The 14,817-nt window shown below is 42.3% G+C and overlaps 1 protein-coding gene across 1 annotated transcript; it reads right to left on the bottom strand.

Moving 5' to 3' along the window:
- Nucleotides 1–223: 223 nt before the first annotated feature.
- akap8l (A kinase (PRKA) anchor protein 8-like) lies at nt 224–14,141 on the bottom strand. The gene is made up of 13 exons (XM_066660362.1): nt 14,064–14,141; nt 12,115–12,156; nt 10,767–11,001; nt 8,241–8,742; nt 6,512–6,632; nt 6,232–6,281; nt 5,617–5,650; nt 4,827–4,932; nt 3,956–4,097; nt 3,021–3,126; nt 2,615–2,745; nt 2,089–2,184; nt 224–1,834 (listed from the first exon to the last, which is right to left on the bottom strand). The coding sequence occupies exons 1-13, from the start codon at nt 14,086–14,088 to the stop codon at nt 1,397–1,399; spliced, it is 2,028 nt and encodes a 675-aa protein (XP_066516459.1). The 5' UTR covers nt 14,089–14,141; the 3' UTR covers nt 224–1,396.
- Between the last annotated feature and the right edge of the window lie 676 nt (nt 14,142–14,817).

Here is a 14,817-nt window from a genome sequence, read left to right as displayed (position 1 = left end):
TGAATCTGTTCACGTCTAAAAATCCTCCTTTCTGAAAATCAGAATCAAAAACTTTGGGTTAGTTTCCTGGCTCAGAGAAGAGTTCTGATCTACAATTAGCAGAGCAGGACATTCCTACTTGGGGTCAAATTATCCAGGTATCCCAAAAATAAATAAATAAACATATATTTAATAAAAAAGCCCACAGGAAAATCACTGGATTTTACAAATCTTTATTTTCCAGCCAAAGTCAACTCTCAGTGGAAGCAGTTTGTAAAACACATTTTAACACTTCTAACATACACAAACTTAAAAGATCAAATCAGAACGCAATCCCGGTTTAGGAGACCGTTTGACTTGTCCACACCAGTTTCAGAAACACTGAGAAGTTACGTATACACACACACACAGTGCCTTCACAGAGGGGAAAATAATAATAATAATAAAAAAAATAACTGATCTGGAAGTGTAGCTCTCATTCAGTAGAAGTATTCTGCTCATTGTAGAAGTTCCAGGGCTGAGCAGGACACCCATATAATAGAGTTGTGGGCATGGCTGGATTTTTCTCTGAAATTAATGTATTTGAAAATATCTGCAATCATCAGCTTGTAGCATTATTGAAATAAAACTCCTTAATTAACTCAGACCCACAACTACCTTATAACAGCCATCATTTATGATGACTACAGAATGAGCAGAGGATTTCAGAAGTCTATAGAAGACAGGATGTAAATTGTCTGGTTCAGAGTAAAGAAAATGGACTGGGTCGGTACTGCTACTCCACAGTTCTGTTCCAGGATCAGCCTCACTGCAGACCTGGATCTGAGAAGTTGCTGTGGCCTGATTAATTAGGACAATAGGATACAAAGGGTGGGTCTGTCCACAATGCAATAGAGCAGCTCTCTCTGACCTCAGATCAGCGAGACACAAACAGAACTACAGTACTTCTCTTGGCGCAGGAAGAACACTGTACTCGGTGTAAGGGTTTTAACACAATTTTAATAAAAGATGTAATAAAAGTGACCAAAAACAAGAAAAAGGATGTAGAAACAGTTTGTAATCTTTCATACAGAGTGGACCAATCCCTTTCAAACTGAGACCAGAGAAGAATGCAGGGTGGACAAATGTAACGGCAGAGAATTAAAGTGATGTTACTTTAAACTAGAAAACAAAGTCTCTAAAGTCAAAGTAAAATGTATAGCTGGACAAATTCATCCACAAAATATTCAGACGTTCACCTTGAATTCAGCTGCAAATAAGGGGAAAAGATTAAAAACCTCAGAGTTTTTCAGACAGCTACGTTTTCAGACGCTTGGACTCATCTGGAGGTGACCACTGACGTTTTCCTGGAACAGACCTGAGTGACGGTGTCCATGGAGGAAAAGGGGGTCATTTCTATTTGTATGCGTTTGTTATTTTATTCAGTTTCCCCTGCTGCCCCCTGCTGGCCATCAGCGTTAGCTTCACCGTCATCCGTCCCCTCCAACTCCTCCTCTCCCACCTCCACCCCTTCCACTCCCTCTTCCTCTTCCTCTTCTCCCTCCATCTCCACCTCTGCCTTCTCATGTCCTTCCCCATTGCCCACTGCCTCTGAAGCAGGCCCCACCTCTTCAGCTGCAGGCTCTGCCCCCTCTTCACTGGGCCCCGCCTCCTCAGTTGCCGGCTCTGCCCCCTCTTCACCAGGCCCTGCCTCCTCAGTTGCAGGCTCTGCCCCATCTTCAGCAGGCTCTGCCTCCTCTCCTTCAGTCCCCGCCTCTTCACCCTTAACCTCATCCTTCAGGCTCTCATTGGCCAAGTCTCCCTCCATGTCCTCGGGGTCCTGGTCGTCAGGGTTACCAGTGAATGGGTTTTCGCCCTGTCCACGGAAACAGAGAGGAAAAAATACGTTTAACAAATTTGTTATATGTTTATTCCATAAACTACATTTTTATACATTTGTCACGTTTTGATGATATTTGAAAATAAGGAGCATAGATAACTGCTCTATCAAATACAAACAATTACATCCAATAAACAGTAATGTTTCATAAAAACAGTACTCCAACATTTCCCTAAAATAACAATAAATCCTTTGTCTTCCAACTTCTGAATTAAACATAAACCACAGACCTTCAGGTAGCACTCCAGCTTCTTCCCGATGCACTTGTGGTTCAGGATACTCCGAACCACAGAGACACAGGATCTCTTCGACTGCTCCATCATCCCCTTCAGGAAAAATAACCACAACAGAGGAGTTAAAAAAAAATGGAGAAAGCCCAAAGCAGACCAGATTACTCTACTTACTGTTGCAGAAAGTGTGTGTGTGCGTAAATCACTGCTGTCCAGTGACAAACAAGCACCTTCAAATGATCTTTACACAAGAAGGAAATAACCTTCAATGGAAGTCAATATAAAAATATTTAATTCAGAGTAATTTCTTATTGTTTCTATTGATTCATTCACAGTGAGATTTACACAGTGTGAAGGACAGGTGCTGTGTTCCAGTGATGTAGTAACTAATCTACAAACACGGACATACTTTGGACAGCGACATTATGCTGTACATACTGCTGTGCATGTATATAACCTGTTGTGTTAAGGAGTGTATGTATGTATAACCTGCTGTGCTGTAAGAAGGTATAATTGGTGTGTGTACCTTGCGGTTGAAGTTGTGATCAGGTGATCTCAAGTGTTTCTGGATGAGCAAATACTGCATGGGGATGTAGAGATCACACGCAGCACAATGAGCTGCCTCAACTTTCTTCATGAAGTGCTCCAAACCGATGTCTAACACACACAGACACACACAAAACACACAGGGATGGGTCCACAATCAAAACACTGATGAAGTTAAGATGTTGATAATGCTGGCCATCATTAAAAGTCATACTCAATCATGCTACAATTTCACTGTAAACACTCTTCATCTTTCAGCAATAAACAACAATAATCTGAGGAATGATACATGATGTAACAGAATAAAATGCAGTAAAATAATGTGATATTTAAAAGTCTAAACATCAAAATACTGGTTAAAGGAAAAGAGAAGAGTTAAAGCCCACCTCTGGTCAGGTCCTGCTCTTTATAAACCTGACAGATCGCAGCAAAGTGATTATCCATCTGAGCGATCCTCTGCTCTGTCTTCTTAAACCGATTATTCAGATATTCCTATCAAACACAGACACACATTTAGTGCTTGCTGGTGTCTCCACAAGCTTTTCATGATATGAATGGGTGGGTATGTACTAATCCGGTGAGAATTGGTGGAGATTATTCTAGAAGAAGCTTGAGGCTGGCGAGCAGTGTAAATGAGCTCAAATCTATGTGGTCTAAAGAAAAACCATGCACCTCTAACATAACTTTATAGGAGAAGGAAAACCCTCTTAATTTTCAAAAGAAGCCAGTGTAAAAAGGTTTAATTCAGAGTAATCTGGGAGTGTGTCTATTGGTCATTCGTCATGAAATGTCCACACGGTGTGAAGGACAGCTGCCGTGATCAAATGACACACTAAAGTAAACATCCACACACACACACAGAGATATGTGTTTTTAACTTGGACAGTGATGATATTTTTTTGAAGATATTGAAAAAGGACTGGAAATCAAAAAATAAATTCAAATGAAATGTGTGAAATTCAGAGTCTGAACACTAAACAGCTCAGTCTACTTCAGGTGGAATAGTAAATTAAAAAGTAGCAGTGGTTTACCGCAGTGGTTCTTAACCCTGGTCCTGGGGGCCATGGCCCTGCAAATTTCCTCCACACTCCTTCACCCGCCCACTTCAACTTCGGAAGGGTTTTAATTACATCAGTTTTGTTGGGAGCAGAGGGAACTAAACTCTGCCAGGACCAGGCCAGAGAACCACAGGCTTACAGCAGTGGAGACTAACTGCAATTTGAGGCAGGGACTGTAGCCTTCTAGCTGTTTTTAATTCTGTAGGGTGACACTCTGGGTGTTTTTCCTGACGTAACCGAACAGAGGGAAGATGTGGTGGTACCTGCAGGAAGTCCGTGGTGGGCTTGGACAGCTGGTTGGACAGGAACCTGATGTGATCTTTGTGGAACTTGCTCTCCAGATGGATGGCCATGTCTTCGCGATAGTATGAGCGGAACTTACAGATGGAGCAAGCGAATGTCAACCTGAGGACCATGGAACACAGAGGACAATCAGAAAAAACTTTTAGCTCTTTTCAGGTCAGAGAAGGGACACAGGGGAGACCCTGAACACCCTGCTATTTTATTGACGTAGTTTGTAATCTAGCAGACCATCTGCCCTGGTGTCTTCTACTACAAACACCCCTTTTAACTACAGCATTCAGGTGTGAAATCAATAACTATTTAAACACCCATAGACTGTAGAACAGAGCTGCACTTAGGAGCTCACTGTATTTCAACATGACACTGATAATCTTATCAAAACCCTGCCCTGCTGGAGCTGCCCCAGAAAACCGTAAGTAAAAAAATACTGAAGTGCTTCTGCTTGTTTATGTAACCTCTCAATGACCTGTATTGTGCTTGTAATTAGGGCTGGACGATGTGGCCAAGATTTATATCAAGATACATTTCTTAATTTCAGTCGATACAATACAATTCCAATGTGGATATTAACAATAAAAAGCCACAGGATAACTGCCAAAAAACACATCAACATGAGACAACATTAAAACCGAGTGCTGAACTGACAGCAGCGACCCCTAATGATCACCAGTCAGTGACAGATGCTGTAAACAATGCATATTGAAATGGTGAGGAAAAAAAAAAATTTTCTAACAGTGAATTTTTTTTTATGTATAAAAAGCCCTACTTGCAATCACATTATCTCAATCCAGACCAAAGCAGAAATCTGGTTTAAGTGACGGAGAATCAGACCTTTCAAAGATGCCCCGCCTCTTCCGGACTTTGCCAGCAGGAGTCGGGATCTGTCTCTCCTGTTGTTTTTTCTTTGGCTGAGGGGTCTCCCCTTTGACAGGTGTGTCTGGAAAAAATTAATAAGCATAATAAATGAATAAAATAGACTGAAATAAACATGCGAGCAGATTATTTCTAAACATATTCCACTGGATCCCAAGTTGTTTTTATTAGGTATATACTGAAAAATAAGCAAAGTTTTTCAATTAAACAAGGGACCTATTATGACTAATACACAAAGTTTAGACATTACAGACACTCCACAGGAAGAAAATAATTGTTTTTTGTAAACCATACAGATTCTTTTTTAATAAACCAGTCATCATGGCTGAGAACGTAAAAGAAAATGGGAGTAATATTTTAAAACAAAATGCTCTGTCTGTTTGTAAATTTGTAAAATGGAGACTACTTCTAAGATGAAGTTTACAGTTTTATAAGAGCTAGTCCCCCCCCTCCCCTCTTTATTTAGTATTGATAATATCTTTCTTTAAAACTTATGTTAAATTTATATTTGCTAGAGTAATGTTTAGGAATCTACAGCCATTTTGTAACTGATTTTTTTTATTCATACAGAAGGAAAAAATGGACAAGTGCTGTAAATTACGAACACTAAACACAGTGCATCTGGCTCTATTGTATAGCTGTGTGTTGCAGTTCCACTGTAGTTGTATTGTCTAAGTTAAATAAATAATGAGGTTGGCGGACCAAGCCTGGGGACAGAGCTTGAACAATGACGCTAATAAACACTTACCACCACTCTCTCCTTCAGCAGCTGGTTCAGATTTCTGCAGATCAGAAAAACAGTCTCAGTCTGATATACTGGTTATATCATCAATAACGTTCAGTGTTTTAACACAGTCCTGTGTTAGCAGAGGAGTGGGGCAGAGTAGAAAATGCCCCAAAAATGTGTTTCTCTGCATTAGTTTTTATTTATTTATTTATTTTAAACTAAAGGCTTCGTTGTGTTCCCTGGGCAGATCGAGAACAACGTCCTTTTGCTCTAACCGTCCTTCCGATTGTGTTCTTTAGTATTGGAACGTAACTTCGGTAGTGGAGGATGACATCAAGCAAAAACATGAGAACATAAAAAGACACACCGCTCTAGTCTCCCTTGTGGTGATATTATTAACAAAAAGTTCTTTGTCCACATCCCCACACCTCTGAGCTGCACCCTCTAGTGGATTCACTGCTTAACATCATCGTTAACAAAGGATGCAAGGAGCTGTGGGGAAGTGATGCCCACATTTAAAACAGATGCATTCATTTTGGTACAACTGAAAGAATAATAGTTACATCCCCGTTTGGCTGAAACTCTCATTTATAACAAACACATCAGTTCATTTCAAATAAAAACGTAAATACTCACAGTTGGAGTTCCAGGTTCTTTATCGCCCTCTTTCTGACCGACTGCTTCAGCTGGAAAACAACAGACCGCGAACAGATACTTTATGAACTTTTTTTTTTTAAAGTAGCTGTTACAAGCTGGTACCTGTTAGAGTAACATTTCTCTCCCTTTAAAGAAATTTTCCCAGAAAAAACTTGAGAATTTCTCCACTGGAATTGAAGCTAAGGCCTACATAAATACCGACTGGAGCGGAAGAGCACAGCAGATTTAAGATCAGTCAGTGAAGCCCTGGCAGATGTACCATTATCAGTCTTGTCCTCCTCCGTGTCCTCCATCTTCCCCATTTTAGGCTCCGGTTCATCAGAAGGAGCCTGAGACTGCTTCCTCTTCTTCTGTCCTTCATGCTGGGGTTTCATCGGTTGCTACAGCAACACATCCACAGGAAAATGTTAACACTCGAGTTGGGCAACACTCTCAGATCAACAACCGACCACAAACACACTCAGTAACTTCATACATACGCTATCAGATGATTGGTCTTTGCCAGGGCAGGTAAAACTGCAGCGAACCAGTTTGGAGGTGTTCTGTACTCTAACTGAGCATTTTATCTTCCTTTGCTTCCTTTTACTGGTGAAATGGTGTGACGATGGGCAAAAGACTGCAGTAAAAAGCCTCATGATGGATACGGCAAAAAAAAGTTAAAGCAACTCTAGGTAAGAATTGATATTGTTGGCTCCTTATTTTTGCTCCCCTACAGTTGCAGAGTCTAACTCACACTTACAGTACTGTCCTGAAATCAAGGAGGAGGAAGACGAAGGGGGTCATTTCATACCCTCCTCCATGGGATACACAGTGCAATTTCTGCAGTGCTGAGCCCAGAGCAGCAATAGCAGAGGCCCTTTTCTCCCCGTTACAGCTCAGTGGAGTACCACAATGATTTCGAAGCTTTGACTTTGAGATAGAAATACTATCTAGTTCATTAAATTTATTACAGCACATTTCTTTCGCTGTTAGGATGCAGTCGACGTTCTTCAACTCATGTAAACAGACCACGCACCTAGTCGTTGAGGAAATAAATGCCCATGGGCCTCAGGATATTTTTTTTTTAAGTTTGGGAGCAGTTCACACACAGCCTATACTATGAAGAGGATTGTGGTAGTATCTGACAATGAAGCTGAAGGCAACAATGTGGGGTCAGAATGTTTGGCAGTCAGGTGACATGGACCAGTGTCGGTAAGAGAGGACATATCTTCCCATTTGTTTAGTGCTGTCACTGATGCCAAAGTGTAAAAATAACAAATGGTTCTTTACTGAACCTCGATGTAACCACACCTCCAAAACAAATTGGTGATAAACACACGTCACCTGACAAAGACCAATACATAAGGGCTGCTGACAATTACAGGGGCCATGCCACAAGACATCTGCATGAACAACAATCAAAGCTATGGCAAACATGGCTCCACCACACTTTCACAACATTCAGAAGTGAAAAACTTCACATGCACTTACCTCTGAAAGCAAGCCTTCAACTCTGAGGTCTAACACTGAACTGACTGTTCTCCAAAAGGTTCAGAATAAACTAGTCTACACCAGATATACAAAGCTGGGATTGTTTATGAACAGGGCCTTGCAGACTTTGTACCAACTCTGAAGAGTGGTAGGAAGCGGAGCTCTGGTGTGTGAGAATGCCTTACATTGGGATAATGATCATTTTAACTGGGGTATTTAAAGAAAAATAGAGATCAAAGAAAAATATAAATCAATCTGAGGCTGCCAATGAAGACAATAGTCTGCTCTTTGGATCAATGAGAGAGTGGGTCATGTTGGTCTACCTGGGGTACAGTGTGGTGGGGGTCAATTTCTGCAGATTATAAGAGTTACAGGGACACTACATCAGACATTATATGAGTGACTGATGAAAATCATTTTCACACGTGTCTCCACACCTCAGGCTTTGCAGGCTGGAGTAGGAGGGTATTTGGTGGGATTTAATGGGTTAAATCCAGTGCTTTGCTGGAGGTACTTACTCGGTTGAGGGGTCTCTTGCGGGTGCGTTGACGGTTGACCCTTGGGCCCCCTCCAAAGTGCCGGACAGGAAAGTCCTGGGAGCCGCGCTGAGGCTGGAAGACCCCGCTGTCGGGGTACATTCGGGGGGCCAGGAGCGACGGCAGCTTGCCTCGTCCTGAGGGGGAGTGGCCTTGCCCTCCGCTCCGCCCACCTCCACCTCCCATAGAGGCTTGATCTTGCCTGCGGCCAAAGCCACGCCCATCAGGAGCGCCGCCCCTTCTCGGGGACCTCTGTCCCGCCCCCCAGCCGGAGCCTGAGAAGGCGTCTCGTGCCTGCCGCATTTTGGCGGATCCGTAGGCGGCGGAGCTGTCAAAGCCGCCGCCCCCTCCTCCTGCCCCGCCCATCGCCCCGAAGCCCACCATGTTGCCCCGGGATTCACCGTAACCATAGTTACCGGATCTGTAGAGATCTCTGGGGCCAAGGGCGGAGGAGCGCGAGTCGAAAGACTCGAACTGGTCAAACCTGCAGGGGAGGGAGGCGCAGAGCAAGCAAGAGATGAAGCAGCGACACCTCGCATTTCCTTCTTTAATTCTCTTTATTTCACTGTCTCTCGTTTCAACCTCCTCCTTTCACTCACTCACTCTCTCCCTTGATGTCTCTCCACCAAGAGAAGGTCATGGTTACATGATGGTGACTGTACTCTGGATGACAAAGACACTTAACCAAGCTATTCCCAACATGGATGTCTAAACTCAGCAGCACTTTACACGGCCAGAGAAGGTGCAGCGTGGGAAGGTAAGTTTGAGTAACCAAGTACCTTGCAATCCCATGCGCGCCCTTGCCAATTTGGGATAGAGCTGTGCCAGGTTTGCTGGGAAGAGACAAATAAATGTGACACAAAGAAAGAGGGAAATAACTTCAGCCAAGGGGATTTTGTTTGTCATGACATTAACAAAAAAAAATCAAGCCCCAGGGCATCTATGTCAATAAATGGGAATGCATCGGATTGTCAAATCAGCCATGGGTCTCCCTTTGCCCTTGGACTTCAACAGCATCTTAGGAGAGAGATTGAGTCAGAGGTTCTTGGAAACAGAGAGGTCAGGCAGCATTTCCTGAGACTTCTTTGGCAGACAGTGGGTGTACTTTGCAAACCACAGCCAAAGACTTAGGGAATTCAAAGTGAGAAGGAATGTGAAGCTGTACTGGCTGAATTGGCAAAGCAGTACAATGCAACAGATGATAACTCACATCACACTCCTATCTAGAACGCTGTTCTCCAAGTTGACCACACCTGTCTGCCAGCACTGACAGTGGCCCACTCTTCAGGGGCATGCAAATTATTTCAGCTACAAAAAACTGGGATCAGACTATTCTTTTCTGAACCCTTCCATCTGTGGCTGTTTCCAAGAGTAGTTAACATTTTTACCCAATAGATCATCAAACTAATCCTTTTGTTTTGTTTGGAATTAATCTAAATCCGTAAGTGTTTACTTTGGGTGTTCAACAAGGTTGCACTGTCGGACGACTATATTTTTACAGTTACATGCTAAATCTAAGAGTTGTGATGAGAAATTGCAAGCTACATTTTCACAGCTTCAAAGTTCATTTCTTGGGAAAAATCACTTTTGTGTCAGTTTAATCGAAACCAAACCAAGAGACTAATGCTACAACAAACCATGATCTGTGAGTAATGAAGCCTTACTGCACCTAATGTAACATCTGAAGTAAAATCCTGGATACGTAACATTACTGCATTAACTCTGGCTAAAAATTTGTCATATCAAAAGCCAAACTGATTTGGGTGTGGGGGGTGAATGAAACGCTTATTTCATGGGAAAAAGGAAAGCGGTACTAGATCTGCAAGTATCTGCTTTCTACAAAGTTACATATTGGTAGGTTATAATACTTAAATACTGGCGAGTAGAGAACATTGATCTGAAATGGCAGTAAGCACACCCATAAAATCTGACTCATGTCAGGCTTGTGTATGTTACCTGTGGCCTAAAAAATGTATTTTTAGAATTTGTAAATAAAAGACACAGTGTGCTGTAAAGAACTTGGCTTCCAACAGGCCTCTTCAATTATGTTAAATGTGGGGGGGGGGGGGGTAAAAAAATAAAAAAATAAAAAATTGGAAAGGTGTAAATCAAATATTCAAACCCATAAAAGTGACACTCAAGCACTGAGATTCAGGAATAACCCAGATTAAAATAAACTAGACCAGCAGAAACAAGGCCCAGATTGGCAAGAAAAACAGAAATAAAAAGGGGAAAACATTAAGGTTTCAAGGACCAAATATTCTCCAGAGTCTCTCTGTAATATTCTGTGCGCTCCAGAGTCTCTCTGTAATATTCTCTGTAACATCTTTCTATCGTGATCTATTTAACAGCCGTGTCTACTAACATTAAAAGCTAAATGCTATGCCATGTTGGGCTGCATGTACGTGTTATGTGTATGCTACTTGGAGGGGGACGGAGGCAGTTCAGAGCATATACAGAGGAATGGTATCTGAGTATCAGTCATGTGAAAGATGTGCATGTCTTTACCTGTCACTGCGACCCCCTCCTTTCATGCTTCCCTCCAGTTGCGTGAGCATGTCGAGTCGCTGGTTGATTTTGGCAATTACAGCGTCTGCATTGGTTCCAGTGGAAGACAGAAGAGACGCTCCAGAGAGACCCCTCTTCATCTGGTCTGGCCTGCCCCCATATCCTCCTCCTCCTCCTCCAAAACCTCCTCCACTGGACATGTCATTATAACTGTACATGTCATAGCTGCCTGATCCTGGGGAGCAGAAACGTGGGTAAATAACGCTTCAGAACTTCACTGCACTCAAACAGTAATATAATTCATTTATCCTGCGAAGCTGTCAGTCTTAGTCTTGTCTTACTTTAAATCACACGAAAAAAAATAAAGACCTAGGTCACAGAAACAAAATAAATTAATAGATAATAATAATAAACACTACACAATACACATTTTTTTCTGATCTTGTTTTTAATTTACTTGCTCTTAATGGATTTTTATTGCTTCTGATTATCCTGAGATTTCCTTGAAATGTAAAGTGCATTACAAATAAAATGTAAAAAAAAAAAAAAAAAAAAAAAGGACGTCTAACATCCAGGAGATAAGAGCCTAATCAAAAAAGCCACTTGGATTTGATTGGTCAGCAATGATGAGTACTTAAGACATTTTAATTTTATTACCAGTTTTACTTCATTTTCTCCCTTGTCCTCTCCAATTCCACCCTTTCACCAAGGCTCCCCCAATCCCCAGGAGGGTGCAGGGTGACAGTGCACTTCCTCCAAGACCAACCCACCAAACTGCTCTCAGAACATTCATTCATCTGTAACTCCTTATCCAGTTCAGGGTCGAGGTGGGTCCAGAGCCTACCTGGAATCATTGGGCACAAGGCGGGAATACACCCCGGAGGGGACGCCAGTCCTTCACAGGGCAACACAGACACACACACACCTACGGACAATTTTGAGTCGCCGATCTACCTCCGACTGTGGGAGGAAACCGGAGCACCCGGAGGAAACCCACACGGACACGGGGAGAACACACCAACTCCTCACAGACAATCACCCGGAGCAGGAATCGAACCCACAACCTCCAGGTCCCTAGAGCTGTGTGACTGTGACACTACCTGCCACTGTCAGAACAACCTCTGTTTATTATGGGTAAAGTTTGGAACAGCTCAGGCACTGTTTCCAAGAGTTATAGATTTGATATTTTAATAATCCTATCGGATTAACCCTTGATTCCATGCTTAGATAGGAACACCATGTGTAAATGGGATAAACTCCTAATGGTAAATCAGCCTAACCTCTGTGTCATGATCGATATGGGGAGAGTGTCTGTCAAATGCCATTGTGTATATTATGAGTTTCTTACCTCTGCTGGAAGATGCTCCTCCACCACCCCAGTTAGAGAAACCTGTTCGACAAGACCACACAAGAGATAACAGCTCTTTATACACACACACACATCATAAATACAAAATACCAGTCAAATCTCTAGAGACATGGTATTAAAGGATCTCCTGCACGGTTTATCCTTGTTAGCATATGCGAGGGGTGTCGTTAACCTGTGGGTGTGCTATTATCACCAAAATACACTGAATTATCTTGATATTATTTTAGTGCCATAATCATCCACCCCTAATGGGCATTGAGGGAAAACCGATGAATCTCACCAACAAAGACAGCCTATTTGATTAAAGACAGCATTCAGAGTTTCTCAGGGTGTCATTTGCACCCTCTGGTTGTGGTGGGAGGGCTCCTTTAATAAACTCTAGCTTTACCCAAGCTCTTTAGATCAGCTCTAGGTTATAAGAAGAGCCATACAGCCTTGAAGGCCACAGCTCGAACACCCACACTGTGCTGCCAGGTGTCTAAGCTCTTCAAACAGGGAAAAGAAAGTCGCCATTCGCCATACTCCACCCCAACCTTTTTCATCACTATGAATATAGTCCTGATATTTATTCAAATTAAGCTCTTCATATTTTAAACTGTGCATTCTGGTGAAGTATTTAAGCACTTGTAATCTCTTTGCTCAGCACAGCTTCCCTTTAAAGGGTCATGTACCCAACTAGACACTTCACCTTTAAATTTACTAACATTGGGAAAGAATTAGCACTGTGTAGTTCCTCTGGGTCATGGGTTTAAAGAGAAGTTGTAACCACAGTGAACACAGAGGCGGAGACTGAGTATTCACAGATCCGCTCACAATGAAAGTGCAGTTAAATCAAACTATTACACCAGTAAGAGTGTTTTTTTTTTATATATCTTCTAAAGCTGTAATTCTGAACACAGATGGGTTTTAAAGTTTAGGCGAATGATTGTAATTATTAAATTATTACTCAGCTGGACATCTAGTGTTTTAAAATAAACAACATGCAATAATAAACATGCATTTAATGCTTGTATAACTGAAAACACACAGTAGGTCACTAGGGGGCAGTTAAAAAAAAAAAAAAGGGGGGGGGGGGGGGGGTTTAGGTGTCTTGCCTTCTTCAGCCATGGATGTTGAGGAAGAAGACAGTTCTGTTCCATCACTCCCCCACCCCCAATTCTGTGCCAGATGAGTGGATTAACCCGCCTACCATCCACCAAAATTTACATAGTGCAGTTTCTGCCATACTGTGCCCAGAGTAGCAGGGCCTGAGGCTCTATTCTCCTGTCACAGCTCAGTGGATTTTGAACACAATGATTCTGAAACTGTAACATTAAGGTAGAAATATTACCTAAAGTTGCTTTATAAAGGGACAAAGCGCCAAGCCTGTGTAGCATGTTTGGAGCCCTGGCGCCATTTTAGTGTCATCTGATTGAACATGACCCATATATGTCCTTACATCCACCACTGCCCTGCAGTCCACAGAGGATGGAGAGGCTCTTTAACCCTGAGAGCATGTTTATTAGGGCCGTACAGAGAGAACAGCGGGCCGGGGACACAGTCAGGCCCTGGAGCCCAGGCTCGCCAGGTCTGCAGCATGTTGTCTTTGTTAGGCCGAAATAAATAATAAATATATGATTAAATCAACCAAAGTGTTCAAAAACAACACACAACCCGAAATACGACTAAAAATAGCCCATTATTCGCACAAAATCCAGTTCGCATTTTCCGATCCACCTTAAATGCTATACACTTTACATGTAACCACCGCACGGTTTAAGGCAGAACGGAAAATTCAACAAAAGGACCGGTGAATAAAATGGCACCGGGTCTAATCAGCTCGCTTAAATCAAGCTAACGAGTTACACAATGAGGTAAAGAAAAGCCCGATCCACCTTAAGAATATGGTTGTAGTTTTATTTACGACCAATTTTTAAATAAAGCCGTACCTGATCCGTATCCGCGTCCGTCCATCTTCTGATCCTCTGCTAGAAATCACTCAGCCGAGCAGATACAGCGGCCAAGCAGGAGAGAGAAGCGTCGCTATTGGTCAGTGCCTCTGATTGACAGGCGAGGCATCCAATCGCACAGTAATATTTATTTGCATAACGTGCCACGGACGCCAATCGACAATGGATAGGTTGCATGTTGCGTTGTGATAGGTGCTTCTGTTGGAATGACAACATCTTGGTCCAATGGGAGATGCTGCTAGTTTGCATTTTGCATTGGGTGGGACATATTTTTTCTTAGGGTTGGACTGGTTGGCGGTTTTGCTGAGGGAACGACTTACAGTAGGGCGCACGTATTAATTCATTCTTAAATAATCAATTTAATTTACACAAATACCAACCAGTTGGATTAATGTATGGAAGGTTATTTGTGACAATATTATATTATTAAATGAATAAAGCAATAATTCATTAAAAGGAGAATCCATTAATTAAATGTTTCATTTAATTATTACAATAAATGCTTACTTTTTTTTATTTATTTAATCGTTATCTAAATTCATTCATTCCCTTTCTAAAACCGCTTATCCAATTCAGAGTCACGGTGGGTCTGGGGCCTAGTTGGAATCACTGGGCGCAAAGCAGGAACACACCCTGGAGGGGGCGCCAGTCCTTCACAGGGCAACACACACACACACACACACACTCGCACCTTCACTCACACCTATGAACACGTTTTTTGAGTCACCAATCC

The sequence above is a fragment of the Hoplias malabaricus genome, chromosome 2 (genome assembly GCF_029633855.1).
Source record: "Hoplias malabaricus isolate fHopMal1 chromosome 2, fHopMal1.hap1, whole genome shotgun sequence".
Classification (NCBI taxonomy): domain Eukaryota; kingdom Metazoa; phylum Chordata; class Actinopteri; order Characiformes; family Erythrinidae; genus Hoplias; species Hoplias malabaricus.
The sequence above is the reverse complement of the archived record's forward strand: the minus strand, read 5'-3'. Positions and strand labels throughout refer to the sequence as shown.

Bases quoted from the DNA above. Each gene is read 5' to 3' on its own strand.
- akap8l (XM_066660362.1), bottom strand. From the start codon at position 14,088: ATGGACGGACGCGGATACGGATCAG. The intron at 11,002-12,114 runs GTAAGAAACTCA...TCTGCTCCCCAG, and splicing joins AGGAGCATCTTCCAGCAGAG to GATCAGGCAGCTATGACATG. The intron at 6,282-6,511 runs GTACATCTGCCA...GTTGTTTTCCAG, and splicing joins GGAGGACAAGACTGATAATG to CTGAAGCAGTCGGTCAGAAA.